Genomic DNA, 15108 nt, shown 5'->3' on the forward strand with positions numbered 1-15108 from the left:
CTTGGCAGAATTTCAACCAAAGGTTTGCTGATAATTACTCAGCATGTAGAGAACTGAGAGCAGAAGGCTGCACTGAGGGCTAACCACACTGCAGTCTGTATAAGTGCCTGTTCCTTATCTGGTTTCCAACAATAAGGTCACTATGGCATTACAGTTTACTGCTTTCACAAGCTGTCTGAGTACTAAAGGAGAGATTCACCTAGGAGTAGCATTTGGCTGCCATTTAAAAGGTTGAATCAATAATTCAGTAAACTCATGTGCTTAGTTTTGTGTCTACAGGTTGATACTTGGTGGGCAGCAGACAAATAGTGGGACGGTCAATACCTCTGTGTGGTGGGGATGGAGTGAATTTTATAGGCTTTCTACCACTTAATCAGACTACTAATCAGATTTCAAATGGGCAACAGCAGAAGCTTAGTGAGATTTAACTTTTGTAGTTGGTGGCATTTTTTTGATCCACCCCTGAGTTGTCTTTTCAAATCAAAGTGTTGTATAGGGATTGGGGCAGATAAAGTGAGTCATTCCTTTCTGACTCTTGTTTGCTTTCATCCTGGAATCCATAAAAAATGACTAAGGGTCTCCCACAGCCCTTGGCTCTGAGCCCAAACCCCTCTCCACCACCCTGTCGCAGTCAGGTTCTCTTGAGATCCCTAAATTAAGCAACGGCTAGTTTTATTTTGTTTTAATCTTTGCCTCTGGGGCCAAACACAGGAGTGCTTGTTGAATGAATAAACCAGCCACATTCACTGATTATTCCATTGCTTGCAGTAACAGGATTCCAGTAGTTATGCAGAGATGTTTTCTCTTTGGAAGGATGGCTATATAAAGAATGCAGAAGTGAGGCAGTTTTCATGCTTTGATGGAATATCCTTAGTGGTCAGAAAAGTGAGTTCTACTTTGGACAGAACCAACAACCTAAGAAGAGACAAAGGAGAGTGGAGTGAAGGCAGTTTAGGAGCACATCCCCTGGCCTAATACTGGACTGCTTGCCATCCAAGCCAGGCTTCACATTTGTCTCAGTATGGTCTATAAAATGAAAGTGTTAATAGGTACTATCTCATATGGCTCTTGGGCATATTAATATATTTAAAGTGCTTATAAAAGTGCCTGTCACACAGTAAGCACTCAATAAATGTTAGCTATTGCTTTAATCTCTTACATACACCGTGATACATTTGCTCCAATGGGAGTGGGAAGGCTTAGGAAAGTTGTAGACTGTAGGCCATTAGGGACACAACCCCCCCAATACCCGTGTACTTGGGGGTCTTTGCATTTTTAACCATCAGTTCTCCTTGGTTAGTAAGGCCAAGGGGTCAGGTAGGGTTGAAAGCCCCTCCCAAGGTCACCCAGCGTTGATAGCTGAGACACTCAGCCCTTTCTGAGCTGAATCCTTCCCATCAGCCACCGGCTGGCTTAGGCAGGCGTTGGAGTCACCTTAAGTGCCCTTAATTTCTCTTCCTGGCCTTAGGGGTCAGGAACAGGGAAGGCAGACCGAGCAGGAGGCAGGAGTACGTGCGTTCTCGGGCCTGGTGCAAGCCCCCGCGAAACTTCGTTTTCCTCTCCGGAGGGTGGGAGCTCACCAGGAAAGCAGGACCGCGAGCTCCCAGCACCCTCCGGCCTTGTCCCGCGAAGAGCGGTTTCCTCCCGGCGCAGACTGGGCGGGGCCGGAGGGGGCGGGGTCGTGCCCTCAATGCATGCGCAGGGGGCGGGGTGGCCAGGCCGCTGTTGGTCCTCCGGCGGGATGTGGCCATTTGCGGAGCAGCGGAGGGTGGAGCCGGGGGCGGAGGCAAGCCAGAGTGAGTGGAGGCAGGTCCAGGCGCAGCTCTGACTGGGGCAGGTCGGGGGCGGTTGCCGCGGTGGTGACTGGAGAGTGGTCGGGTCCCTACGACCCGGGGCGGAGCTCTGCGATCCAAGTGCTCGGCTCCCCAAGTGAAGTGGGCGGGCGGCTCGGGACCCTGGCCAGGGCCGGCATGGAGCGGTGGCGTGACCGGCTGGCACTGGTGACGGGAGCCTCGGGGGGCGTCGGCGCGGCCGTGGCCCGAGCCCTGGTCCAGCAGGGACTGAAGGTGGTGGGTTGTGCCCGCACCGTGAGCAACATCGAGGTAAGGCCCTGCTGGGAAAAGGGTCGCTCTGGGTGGCGTCGTTTAGGCCGCGCTAGGGTCCAGGTGGGGGATGGGGAGTGGTCGGAGCCAAGCTGTCACGCTGCCCTCACTTGCCCGCCACCCCAGGGTCACTTGCAGCAGGCTCAGGGGCAAGAGAGACGGATGCCTAGGTGGAGGGGACCTAGGTGCTTTTGGACCCCTCAGGGCAGGACTTCACCTTCGCTTTTCAAAGTCCAGTCTTTTAAGGAGCCTTTTCTCCTGACAGCCTCTACTCCAGTCACCAAATCTCTGACTTACTGGCATCTTTCTCCTTCTCTCCGACTTGCATGCCCGGGTTGGCTGAGAAAGGGAGAAGCCAGAGATCAGGGGCTAAGCCAGGGAGAAGTAAAGTAAGCTTTCCCGCCTCAGTGGCTAAGTTGCCTACTGGACTGCTTCTTCTGGTCCCCAGACCTAGCCCACAAAGCCAAGCAAAGTGAGCAGGTTTTGATCATGATCATTTTCACCCAGGACTGCGAGTGGGGTTGGGGTGGGAGTGGAACTTTTCCGAAGAGGCTCAGCTCCATCTTCCCCCGAAATGTGAGGGTTAGCTCCTACCCGATGGACATAAGGGACAAATGGGATATATAGGTAGACCTTTCTGCAATCTCACTGTCCCAGGTGGGACTGACTAGGTGAAATGGGGCATTGAACATGTGAGCCCTGGGGGACAAAGCATTGTGGAACTGAACCTCCTGGTTTTTCTCTTAACATGGGTTGGGAGCCCCAAGAGTTGTGAGCGATAAGAGCTCAGAGAAAACTGAAATGAAGTTGGCTATGTTGGAGCAGGGAGGAAGAATACAAGCAATTTCCATCATAGGATCACTTTGGATTTGCCCCTGGCAAGACCCCTCTCAGGGATTGAGCTAGTGCTTAGCTTTCTCTCCACCCTTGCTCAAAGTCCCTGGGCTGGGAAAGGGTGAGGAGGCCTTGGGTGGGGGCAGAGCGGGAAGGTGTACCGGAAGGAGGACGGTTCCCCCCAGTTCCCCCCCCCTCCGCCCTGCTGCTGACCAAAGGTGCACTTTATAGCCTCCTAGATAGTCCCAAGGTCACCTAGCTATACTGTTGCCCCACTCTGCCCCTCCCTTTCTCCTTTCCTGAGGCGCTCAGGGCCCAGCCCGCACTTTGGAGCCTAGAGGATCAGACCAGGGATTAGACCACTTGATTCCCTAATTCTAAAGCCACTCTTGCCTTCTCTTCCTACCACCTCCCGACCCCAAACCAGCCAGGAAAGGGGTCCCTGAGCCCAAAGGAGATCCCCAGGCTGATCACTCAGCCCCAGGGTATCTCCTTTAATGAGGGAAGGATGGTTCTGCTGTGATGGGACTGACATGATTTCGGGTCATTTTTGAGGATAGATGAGGACAGGTAGAGCATAGAAGGCAGTGACAGGGAGTCCCTCCATTCTGGCTTTCCTGCAGGGCTTTGAGTCCAGAGGAGGAAGGGAGAAGTTGAATGCCAGGGGAGGGGAGAATTCCAGGCTTCTTTGGCCACGGTCTGCTTCTATGGATTGGTTGATTCACTCATTCATCGATACTAAAACAAAATTTGAGCTCTGGCCTCCTACAGCGAGAAGCCCTATTTCCTGAGGTGGTCGTGAGTAGGTGAAATCAGGTGAAAGGGGACTTCTGGGTCCCTGAGGACTGTACCTCTTAAGCTCTTGGAAAGTTAAAGCAGAAAAGAATTTCCTAGGTCACCTGACCCGGCCCTTTACTCTCAGCTTGGTCTGGGAGAAGGAAGGTGTTCCAGGGCGGCTGGCCAAGCCGGCCTTCCTCTAGGGCACCCTGCACCCGCCAACCCTCTCCCTCCCACACATGTACATAGTCACCTTCACGAGGTCGGGTGCCCAGTCACTGGCCTCCAAGGCTACCACATAGCTTGTTTTCTTCCTGATTCTGAATGGCAGCTTCCCTCATAGCCATCTCTCGATGGCCCGTCTTTCTCAGATCTTTCTCTCTCAGGGATCCTCAGTGTCTTGAGGACCCTGGCAAAGCACAGGGGTACCCAATGTCACCTGCCACCTGGCTTGGCTCATAATATCCAGAGAAACTTTGGGGTGGAGGGTGGTGCACCGTGGGTCAGAGAGAAAGAATCCGTCCCGACTTCCTGACCCTTTCTATAGACGGAGTGAGGGGAGACTGGCAGTTGGGCTCAACTGAAAAGTACGTGTGAGGACTCTGAGCCACCTGGCTGCAGTTTGTGGAGGGAGGGCGATAGTTTAGATATAAGCCCTTCTGGGAGGGACTGGATGGAGTGAAGGGAGAGAAGAGAATCGAGGCCCTGGTGTAACCAGCTCAGTGACTCTTGGCACCCGGCAGAAGCAGCAGGGGGCTGGGGGAGGCTTGCATCTCCCCTACGAGCGGAGGTGTGTTCCTATTGGGAGTCAGAAAAGAGATATCACTCCATTCCCAGGATCCCTGGGCCCCTTCCCTGACACACTCACAGCCTCAGCCCTTCTCCCCTTTTAGACCTGAAGACTCGAGTTTATCCCTCAGGTTCCTCCATGGATGGTCTCAGCCTCCCCTCCCTCCCTCAGGGAGTGCTCTCACCACCCCCCACCCCTGGGACTTTGACCAAAGAGGACACGCTTTGGGGATGGGCAGTCCCAACATCTCTGTGGCTGCAAGTTGGCCACCAAAGGCGAGAGTTCTGTGAGCAGTGACACCGGTGGGAGGTTATCTCTGGGTGGGGAGGCGTGGAGTGAGCGGCTTACCTCAATTAGACCCCTGTTGGGTTTCATAGGAGCTGGCTGCCGAATGTAAGAGTGCAGGCTACCCCGGGACTCTGATGCCCTACAGATGTGACCTGTCAAATGAGGAGGACATCCTCTCCATGTTCTCGGCGGTCCGCTCTCAGCACAGTGGTGTGGACATCTGTATCAACAACGCTGGCTTGGCCCGGCCTGACACCCTGCTCTCAGGCAGCACCAGCGGTTGGAAGGACATGTTCAATGTAAGGGCTGCAGGCCTGTGGCTTGGGGATGACAGGGATGGGGGAGAGGCTGGGAGAAGAGCGGGGAGCCAGGAGCCAGGGGGCTGCTGGGGATAGACATCTACTGAGAGGGGCCTTCAGTTTCCTACCTGGGGCACTCTCCCCTGCTTCTCCTCCCCTGAAGGAGAGAGAGTGGATGAATGGCCATGTCTTTTTCATTCTTCTTTCCTTTGAGCCCCTGGGGGCAGTTCTTAAAGTCTAGGCTGATTTCTTTCTATTGGAAGAGATACGGATAGGGGAGAGAACTGCTCGGTTGAACGTCCCCAAGTGTCGGCACTGTGCTGAGTGCTTGGGACCGTGGTCTTATGGGAAGAAAAGGGACCGAGAGACAGGAGATGAAGAAGCTGATGATCTCACAGCCCCGCCAGTAACTATGTGGCTTCAGGCAGGTAGTTACACTGTCTGAGCTTCAGTCTTGTCACATTTAATCGGGATGAAACACACCTAGACCATCAATATCTGGGGTCACGAACTCCAGTGTCCCCTGGGGCTGGGTAGGTACTGTAAAGGAGGGAGGCGGGTCATATGGGAAAGCACATGGATGTCTGGGGGTGGCTGCGCTGCAGTCTGGGCAGTGCGGGCAGATCCTGTGACTTCTCTGAGAGCAGAGGGGACCTAGATTTTCACGTGGAACCTCACTCCTTCCATTCACCAAAACCTCAGCTCCAGGAGGGCAAGGAGGTTTGTCTATTTTACTCTCTGTCATAGCCTCAGCCTGCAAACACTCCACAGATAATTTTTGAATATATGAAACCTTCCAATACATATTGGAAGTGAATTTTAAAATGTTTCAAAACCATGTGTGGACCAAACACAGCCTTCTGGACATGGGTTTTCAACTTCTAGACTGTATTGTGAGGCAATATTGGGGTATGAAAATATTCTGAGAAGTTGAAAGCGTTGTGTAAATGGGATGCTTCTTTCCCCTCACAATCCTTTTCACACGTGCTCACAATAGATTTAGCACCTAACAGGTGCTTGGGCCCAGAAATATGCAATGGAAGTTGAAACAATAAACGGGAGATGAAGCACTGCCTTAGCCCTCAGAGAGCCTTCTGGGAGATCCGAGTTGTGGTCGTCACCTGCAGTAAGGGAGTCTTTAAACCTGGGCCTCAGCTTACCCATCTGTAAAGTGAGGCACGTATATTAAATCCCTGAGACCCCTTTCAGCTTGAACACTATGTAATTCTCTTAGGATCGTCTTATGAGGCATCTCCCAATAGAACCACATCATTGAACACACAGGGAACCCCTGACCCCTGTACCTAGGAGAATCCACTCCCCTGGCCCAAGGGGATCTGTTTCTCTTACTCCATCCATCCGTCCTCAGGAGCTCAGTTCTCTGCCCCAGAAACCCACATTGTTAAGAGGACCAGAAGCAGGGCTGGAAACCTCTTATGTCCTGCTGTGAATGCTGGGGCAGGTTTACACCGAGTATTTGTCCTGATGCCTGGCTCTGACACCCGATAAAGAGAAACATCTAATCTTCCGGCTGGTCTCCTCTCTTCTCCAGAGGAGAGAGCGAAAACCTGCTGAAAGCTTTATCTTGGGTGAGGCTAAAGGGGTGGGGCTGGGCAGGAGCTTTAGAGCAGCGACACTTCTTCAGGCCTCTGCTCCAGGAAGGGCGGGGATCTGGGGTCACCTCTGCCAGAGGAGCAGGAGTGGGAGGGGGCCAAGGAAGGCAGGAAGCCCCCATGCCCTTGGGACGTCCCTTGCCATCCTGTGACAAGTTACCCCACGCTCTGAAGAGTCTCTGCCTAGTCTTACAGGTGGAACAGAGGTTAAAGGAAGGCGTGGAATGAAGGAGGATCAGGCCTTCTCCTCTCCACTGTAGTCTCAAGGGAGGGACAGGAAAGGCACAGAGACTAGTGGGTAAGGTGGGGAGAAGCTAAGATCTGTCCTGAGGAGCAAGATTTTTAAAGTCTTTTTTGGATGGATTTTAGGCTGTTTAGGAGAGAGGTGAGCCAGTGAAGAGTAGGGCATTTGGAGAAGAAAGGAGATGAGTCCCTAAGGTAGAGGTCCTGCTGTTTGCACAGGAGACGGCCAAGACAGGGAGGGTTCCTGGGTGCGTTTGGGGGGCATCGTCCAGGGAGAGGTGCTTCCTCTGCTGTCAGCTGGGGCTGGTGACTTGAGGGGGAGGAACCTAAAGCCAGGTGCCCTGTCCCCTTCATTGGTCTCTGGTAGGATCTGGACTCTTGTTTTGGATGCCACCTGCCCCCGCAACCGCAGGGTGCTCTGTGGCTCCATCACCTGCTCAGATGGGCCCAAGCTGGAGACACCCCATTGCCCCTCTGGCCTGCAGGTGAACGTGCTGGCCCTCAGCATCTGCACACGGGAAGCCTACCAGTCCATGAGGGAGCGGAAGGTGGATGACGGGCACATCATTAACATCAACAGGTGCGGCCGGTGGCTGAGGGCTAGAGTTCAGATAACCACGCACCCTCCAAGCTGGGTGGTCTGCTGCGGCTCATTTGACCTCTTTGGACATCAGTTTCCTGGGTGGTAAAGCAGGGATTTAACACCCAGTTAATATCCAAGTGGCACGACTGTGGTGAGGGGAAGAATAGTATGTGTTAAATGCCAGCCCCTAGCTGGCTGGAAGGGGTAGCTCAGCCCCTTTGCAGCTGAAGCCTGGGGGCTCTCCTGGGACTGAGGTTCTCCATTCCTCAGGCCGCAGCATGAACCTCACCTCGTGGCACAAAGACTGCACAGTCTCTGTCACTGGGGAGCCCCTGGAGACGTGGCCTCTGTCCCACAGATCTCCCAATAGAACCACATCAGAGAACACACAGATGAAATCGAGAGAGTTTTGACAACCTGCGTGGACTGGAGAGTGAATGCTGTGGTCGGTGTAGGGAGGACTTCTAGGAAGAGTGGGGCTCATAGACGCTGCTTGAATTACAGAAGCCGGGCCAGTGGCCCTGAGGATGGCCTCTGGAGGTCCCGTTTAGAAGGCGTCCAGGGGGTGGGGTTGGCTGGTACAGCAGGGGGCACTGCTTCACTCTCTCCTTTCCCCTTCCTTCCTTCCACCCAGCATGTCTGGCCACCAAGTGCCACCCCAGTCCGTGGCCCATTTCTACAGTGCTACCAAGTACGCCGTCACTGCGCTGACAGAGGGGCTGAGGCAAGAGCTTCGGGAGGCCCAGACCCACATCCGAGCCACGGTGAGGGGTGGCCTGACCCTGGTGGGGGTTGAGAGGCACAGGCCCGCTCACCCCACACACTCGCGGCCCGGGGGCCCATGTCCTGGCTGTACTGCTTAGAGCTCCCGGGTCTGTACTGGGCCCACATCTACTGGGCTCTGCTGCTACTTGCATGGCCCTGCTGAGTACCTGAGTTCCCGCATTTCTCAGACTTTGAGGTGGGAGGCGGGTGACCTGAAGGGAACATGGTGGGGTGAGACTGAGGGAAAGCAAGGGATTGTGGGAAACCACGGCTGGAAAGTGGGACTCTGGGCTCTTCCCTTGAAGGCTGTATGACCTTGGGTGACTCGCTCAACCTCCCCAAACCTCAGTCTTCTCATCTGTAAAATGGAGATGATAATACCTCTCAGGTTATGAGGTTTTAAGGGACACCACTTTGTAAAACTGACCTGGCTTATAGTAATGGCTCTGTAGCTGGTAGGAATCATTCTGATAATCCCCAGTGGCAGCTTTGGAGGGAGGAGGTGGCTGCTGGACATCGGGCAGCCATCACTGTGAAGCTGGGGCCCTTTGGCTTCCATCCTTTCTCTGCAACCTCCCCAAGGCCTGGGGCTCAGCTCCTGAGCAGGCTGTCTCTGTTGGCCCAGTGCATCTCTCCAGGAGTGGTGGAGACACAATTCGCCTTCAAACTCCATGACAAGGACCCTGAGAAGGCAGCTGCCACCTATGAACACATGAAGGTGGGGCCCAGTGAAGCCATTCACTTCCTAAATGAAGGCAGAGGGAACCCTGGCCTTTAGACCTCACCGTTCTAGCCAGCCTGTCGCCCCTCCTGCAGGGTGGGGGTGGGAATGGCGGTGCTGGAGAGGACCTCAGTGGTGGGAGGGGACTTGGATCCATCCTGCCCTCATCTCACCCCTTTCCCCTGGTGCTCTCAGTGTCTCAAACCTGAGGATGTGGCCAAGGCTGTCATCTATGTCCTCAGCACCCCGCCACATGTCCAGGTGAGTCTGGCCTTGGATGTCCATCCCCCGGAGGAGCCCGACCGTCCCCAGAGGAGAAGAGCAGGGAGGCTTTAAGGGGGTGGGGAGAGGGTCCTGGCTGGCTGCCTCAAGCCTTGTGCCTTCTGCAGATCGGAGACATCCAGATGAGGCCCACGGAGCAGGTGACCTAGTTTCCTGTGGGGAGCTCCTCCTTCCCTCCCTGCCCCTCAAGGCTTGGCACCTGCCTCTGGATTTGGGGTGTTGATTTCTGGACCCTTGGATTCCACTTCCTTTCCCCACCCCCAGCAGGGGCTAGAAAACTTGTTTGAGATTTCATATAATCTTGTCAAATTGTTTCCACCAAATTTGAAAAATGGGCAGGGGAGAGGAGGTGGTGTCCCTGATTGTTTTCCCTACTGATTCATTCTTGGTCTCCTTCTTGGGCTCCTTGGCCTTTGTTTGCTGTCCTTGGTCTCTTCCCTTTGACCTGGGAAAGGGGCTGTGGCCAAAAGTGGGGCTTTCCCCTATCTTCTTGCACCCCACCCCTGTCCCTTCAGGATGAGGCGGCAGAGGGAAGCCCTCACCTTCCGTCTGAATGGCTTTCAGGGCTCTGGGCTTCCTCCTTTCCCTGCATCCCACCCCCCACCCCATCTATTCCCCGTCCCAGTTCTCCAGCTCCACTGTGGCTTCTCAGCCTCCGGTGGGGTCCTCACTCCACTCTATGGCAGCAGAGTACCAGGGCCTGCCTCCCATGTGGTTTCACTGTGATCATTAAAAAAGAAAAACTACGACAACCTGCCTTGGCTTCAGAAGTGTCTTTCAGGTCTTCCCCCTTGCTGTGATCAGGAATGGTTGTGTCTCAGAGTTTCTTCCAGGAGAGTGGGAAGGTGGATGGATTGGGGGCATCACTCGTGGAGTGTGGATTACCTTTGAGCTGGGTCCTGAAAATGGGTAGGAGTTTGCCTGCCAGAAAAGAAGACAACAGGGCTTGCAAGGCGGGGAGGCCTGGAAGAGCATGCAGTGTTGTGGGAACAGCACAGAACTTAGTGCAGGAGTGAGGTGGGGTTGAAAAGGTAGCTCCTTGCCTGGATCCCCCGGAGGTCTGAGTGCTGAGCAAGGAGTCTGGCCATTACCTGTGGGCCAAGGGCATGGGTTGGTTTGTCAGCAGGTGCAGGTCAGGCACAGAGCTGTCACTTAGAGAATCAGCACCATGGCACAGGAAGTTATTGGTGGGGTCCTGCTGACGGGTGCCGATGGTTTGACAGGCAATGGAGGTGTAGAGGAGGGGCTGGATGTGGGAGAATCTTCTGAGGAAAGTCACCAGCGCCCGGTGGAGGACCGGATGTGGGGAGGGAGTCACCACGACTAACCAGGTTGAATAGGAAAGCCAATACATCCCCTTAAAGTGTCCTTTGCTGGAACCAGGGTAAATGAGGTCCTCCAGCCTCCTGGGACCTTGAAGGGTGCAGAACGCAGCCCACAGTAGGGTCAGCTCCCCGGCGAGCACCCCTCGGGCCAGTGACTGGGCGGTGGAAGTCGTCGCTCAGCCGGCCCTGCAGGGGGCGCTGTGGGCATGCGCCGTGCGGCTCCAGGCCGGGGGCGGGGCCGTCCGAACGCGGAAGCGGAGTGGCTCACGTCGGGGCCGGGAGGGGCTTAAGTTCCGCGGCCGGGTCCTGGCCAGCACACGACTGGGAATCCTGGCCTTTCCTGTATCTGAGCGGGTGGGCCGGGAGCAGCCTTCGGGTCCCCTTCACCCGCTTTCGGGGCCTGAGAGCGCGCCCCAGCGGGGTTGACCACTCCTGAGGACGCAGCTGGGGCATCGACCATGGCACTGCTCTCGGCCGTCGGGGGCGCGACCTGGCATTGCTGCGGTCGCCTCCTCACGCGTCCTTTCTCCCAAGCGTCGGGGCGTGGGGCGCGGCCCGGCGGGGAGGAGCTAAGCCGCCTGCTCCTGGATGACCTGGCGCCGACTCCGCGGCCGGCCGGGGGGCTGGAGCTTCTGTTTGGCTTGTCCCCGTGTCTTCTGGCTCTGCGGGCCGCCCGCCGCCGCGTGGCCCGGCTCCTGCTCCAGGCCGGTAGGTCCCGGCTGCAGGGGGAGCGGGCCGAGCTGCTGCGCGCGGCTGAGGCGCGGGACATCCCGGTTCTGCGGCCCAGTCGGCGGAAGCTGGACGTCCTGTGCCGCTACCAGGTCCACCAGGGCGTCTGCATGGAAGTGAGCCCGCTGCGGCCCCGACCCTGGGCTGAGGCCGGGGAGGCTCGGCCAGGAGACGACCCCCAGCAGCTGTGGCTCGTCCTCGAGGGGCTACAGGATCCCCGGAATCTTGGGGCCGTGCTGCGCTCCGCTCACTTTCTCGGAGTGGATAAAGTCATCACCAGCCGGAGAAACAGGCATGGCCTCCCCTTATTCCCCGTGTGCCCCACTTTGGAGGCGCAGCCGAGTTCCTAAGCACCTTGACCCTTGGGTGGTCCCTCAGCCAGGCCTCCCCAACGCCAAAATTCTCACCCCTAACTCTGGGAGGCTGGGGGGAGGGCACGGCACCGGGCTTGAGATCACCCAGCCTCATACGGTGGCATGGGGAAACCTTGCAGCTGCCCGCTCAGTCCTGTAGTCAGCAAGGCCAGCGCCGGGGCTATGGAGGTGATGGACGTGTTCTCCACTGATGACCTGGCCGGTTTTTTACAGGTAATGGCGCGGAGAAGGAGGGGAGGCGGGGTGTCAGTAAAGGAGAAGAAATGAGCCAAGTTAAGTCTCTCCAAGGGCCCCCAGCTAGCAGCTGATGGACGAAAGGGAGAGAAGAGGGCGTGTTGGTATCGCTTCCTACATCCTTCTAAATCCCTTTAGGAAGAGAAAGATCCGGAGTTTTAAAAAACACACATGGTAGGACTTCCCTGGCAGTCCAGTGGTTAAGACTCCGCGCTTCAAATTCAGGGGGGGCGGGTTCCATCCGCGGTCGGAGTCTAAGATCCCACACGCCCCGCGGCGCGGCCAAAAAAAAGGAAAGCGCACACGCACGGAGCAGAATCTGATGTTAGGGACTTTTACTGCACTCCCTTCCGAGGCGTACATCTTTGCGCCTCCTGCGGGTGTACGCAGTGCCTCACTGCCCAGTAAGCAGGTATTCAGTAAATGCTCAGCTGTGAGGAACAGATGGCTCCTGGTTCCTCCAGGAGGGGCGCGGCCTGAAAGGCAACCTGAACAGGGACTAGTCTATGCCTTTCCCCTCGTCCCTCCCACAAGCGAAGAAACAAAGCAACAAAAGAAACCCTCAAAACCACCACCACCACCAAAAAAACCACTTCGATACCTAAGAAGGAAGGGGCAAACCTAAGTATTAGTAAAACCCCTCTCCTGGTCCATACACATTTTTCTTCAGCTGTGCTTCCCTTGCTGGACACAAGGGGGCAGTACTGCCCTGTATTTAGCAGCTTCCCTGACCATCCTCTCCCAGGGCTCCCAAGTCACAGCCCTTGGATCTCTTTTCTGTATATATTCATTTCTTGTTGGCCGCATCCAATCTGATGGCTTTAAATGCCATCTATATTCGAATGCCTCCCAAACTTGGATCCCTCCTGGATCTTGCTCCTGAACCTCAGATTTACATATGTAGTTGCCTGCTCAACAGCTCTTTTTTTCTGTCTTATGGTCATTTCAAACAAGATTTCCAAATGTTGTTCCTGTTCCTTTTGCAGACTTACCCAGCTCAATTGATGGCAACTCCTCTATGCCTTTGGTTGTTTCCGCCCCAAAACCTTGGCACCCTCCTTGATTCTTCCTACTCTCACCATGTCCCACCTGTTGGCATATCCTTTTGTTTTTACCTTGATGTTATTTCCACATTCTCACCATTTCTCACCATCTCCACTGTTACCACTCTGGTCCAACACCATCATCTCTAGCATGTATCATTGCAGAAACCTAACTGGTCTGCTTGTTTCTGCTAGTGGCTCTCAACATAGAGTGATTCTGTAGAGACATAAGTCAGACCATGTTACTAGTTCTCTGCTCAAAAAACTTTCAAAGCCTTTGCATCTCTCAGAGTAAAAGCCAAAGGCCTTCCAGTGGCTTTTGAGGTCCTACCTCACGTGGCCCTTTGTTTCCTCTCCTGTCTCAGTGGCTCCCTTTCCACTGGCCACCTTGTTCTGCTGTTCCTCATGCATGCCAGGTAAGCACCCGCCTCTGGGCCTTTGCACTTACTGATCTCTGCCTAGAATATTCCTCCCCCAGATGTCTACGTGGTGCTCCCTCACCTCCTTCAGGTCTGCATTCAAATGTCACTTCAGTGAGGCATTCCCTGACCACCCTTCTACGAGGATGGGATTTGGGCCTGTTTTGTTCATTGCCTTATGCGAGTGCCTAGAACAGAACCTGCCCGTTCTAGGTGCTTAATAACTACTGACTGAATCTAGTGGATCAGTGAGGGAATGAATATATGGGCAAGGCCGGGGCTCTGATGAAGGTTTGGTGAACGAGCATGATTTCTTCTTCCCTGTTTCAGGCCAAATCCCGGCAGGGCTGGCTCGTGGCTGGCACGGTGGGCTGCCCGGGGCCTGAGATCTCCCTGTCTTCTGAGATCCCCATCACTAATTGCTTGGAGTTCCTCTGGGACCGGCCTACTCTTTTAGTGCTGGGTAGGTGGATGCCCCTGCTTTTCTGTGCTCAAACGTGCATTTTCTGAGTGCCTGTGTGAACAGCTGGGGCCTCCCTAACCCTCTGGCCCCCGTACCCTGCAGGGAATGAGGGCTCTGGTCTGTCCCGGGAGGTGCAGGCCTCCTGCCAGCTTCTCCTTAGCATCCGGCCCGGCCGGCAGCTGCCTCCTGGACTCGAATCCTTAAATGTCTCCGTGGCTGCAGGTGAGTCTCCACTCCCCTTACTTCTCTCCCTTTAATCACACATGTACAGCTGGTTCATCCTAAACAAGTTTCTCAGTCTTTCTGTGTCTCTGTTGCTTTATGTGCCAAATGAGGAAAATACCTACATCCTCTTAAGGATGAGGTGAGGGAGTGCCTGGCACATGGTCCCTCCTCTTCTCCATCGTTGTCCTTCTGTCTGTGCAGGAATTCTTCTTCACTCCATTTGCAGCCAGAGGACGGGTTTCCCGGTGGAAGGGAAGAGAGAGCAACCTCTTCAAGGCCCCCAAGATCCCTCGGCCTCGTCTGAAGTGCCCAGAGTGGCTCAGCACCCAGGACTGTCCTCGGGATGAGAAAAAGAGAGGCAAGACGGGGGCTGACTTGGACCGTCCGAGGTGTGTGTGTGCTGTGGGGGCACACACATCCACACGCTTGAATGTGCTGGGGTCTCTTGCCTTCTTGCCTGAGTATGTGCACCCAGGCCCATGTTTATAAACCGCTCTCCCGGGGCTGGGAGCTTTGTGGTGGAGACCAGAGGAAGTTCAGTTTTCCATTTTGGCTTTGGACTTGCAATTGGAGATGGCAGCTTGTTAATTTCCAGGCTGTGCTGGGACAGAGGGTCTCTTTCTTTCCAGGCCCTGCCTGGAAGTCAAGGGGAAGTTCAGACATCAGAAGGGAATCAAGCGGCCCAGTCCAGGGGTCCTCTTCCTCTTGGACCAGCGTGAGAATGTAGAGGGAAGCCCGGGGCTCTCTTGCGGGCCAGACAGGTGCAAATCCAGGCTCAAACCCTGCCCTACTGGGGCCTTGCGCACGTGGCTTCATCTTTTTGTGTCTGGGGGCCCTTGTCTCCACCTCTCTCACAGGGCTGTTGTGAGAATCCAATAAAACATCACCTGGTATCCAGCAGGCCCTCAACCAGTGAGCCATTATATCTGATTTCTCCATTAGGTGGCAGCCTCGCTCTTTGGTCCATAGTATTCTGGCGGCCTTCACAGCCACCTGAGG

The 15108-nt window shown here is 55.1% G+C and overlaps 2 protein-coding genes across 5 annotated transcripts in view; both read left to right on the plus strand.

The window, feature by feature from the left end:
- The first annotated feature begins 1741 nt into the window (after positions 1-1741).
- Positions 1742-10053, plus strand: DHRS11 (dehydrogenase/reductase 11). Its single transcript, XM_024757523.1, is given in 8 exon segments — positions 1742-1795; positions 1797-2102; positions 4881-5090; positions 7432-7526; positions 8164-8293; positions 8920-9012; positions 9211-9276; positions 9405-10053. Coding segments are annotated over 8 exon segments (996 nt in total). The 3' UTR covers positions 9447-10053.
- Positions 10054-10912: 859 nt separating this feature from the next.
- Positions 10913-15108, plus strand: part of MRM1 (mitochondrial rRNA methyltransferase 1) — a 19472-nt gene continuing 15276 nt past the window's right edge. For 2 of the 4 annotated variants that reach the window (XR_003004886.1, XR_003004885.1), the window contains exons 1-5: positions 10913-11643; positions 11845-11938; positions 13752-13884; positions 13987-14106; positions 14311-14498. Coding sequence is in view for 2 of the 4 variants with exons in the window: in XM_024757687.1 (XP_024613455.1) it covers positions 11081-11643; positions 11845-11938; positions 13752-13884; positions 13987-14106; positions 14311-14456 (1056 nt within the window). In the remaining 2 variants the exon portion in view is untranslated. Of the gene's footprint in view, positions 11644-11844; positions 11939-13751; positions 13885-13986; positions 14107-14310; positions 15059-15108 lie in introns of those variants that run through there. The other 2 variants (XM_024757687.1, XM_024757688.1) reach the window with 2 other exon arrangements.

This window comes from Neophocaena asiaeorientalis, unplaced genomic scaffold (assembly GCF_003031525.2).
Source record: "Neophocaena asiaeorientalis asiaeorientalis breed wild unplaced genomic scaffold, Neophocaena_asiaeorientalis_V1.1 scaffold327, whole genome shotgun sequence".
NCBI classification, from domain to species: Eukaryota; Metazoa; Chordata; class Mammalia; order Artiodactyla; family Phocoenidae; genus Neophocaena; species Neophocaena asiaeorientalis.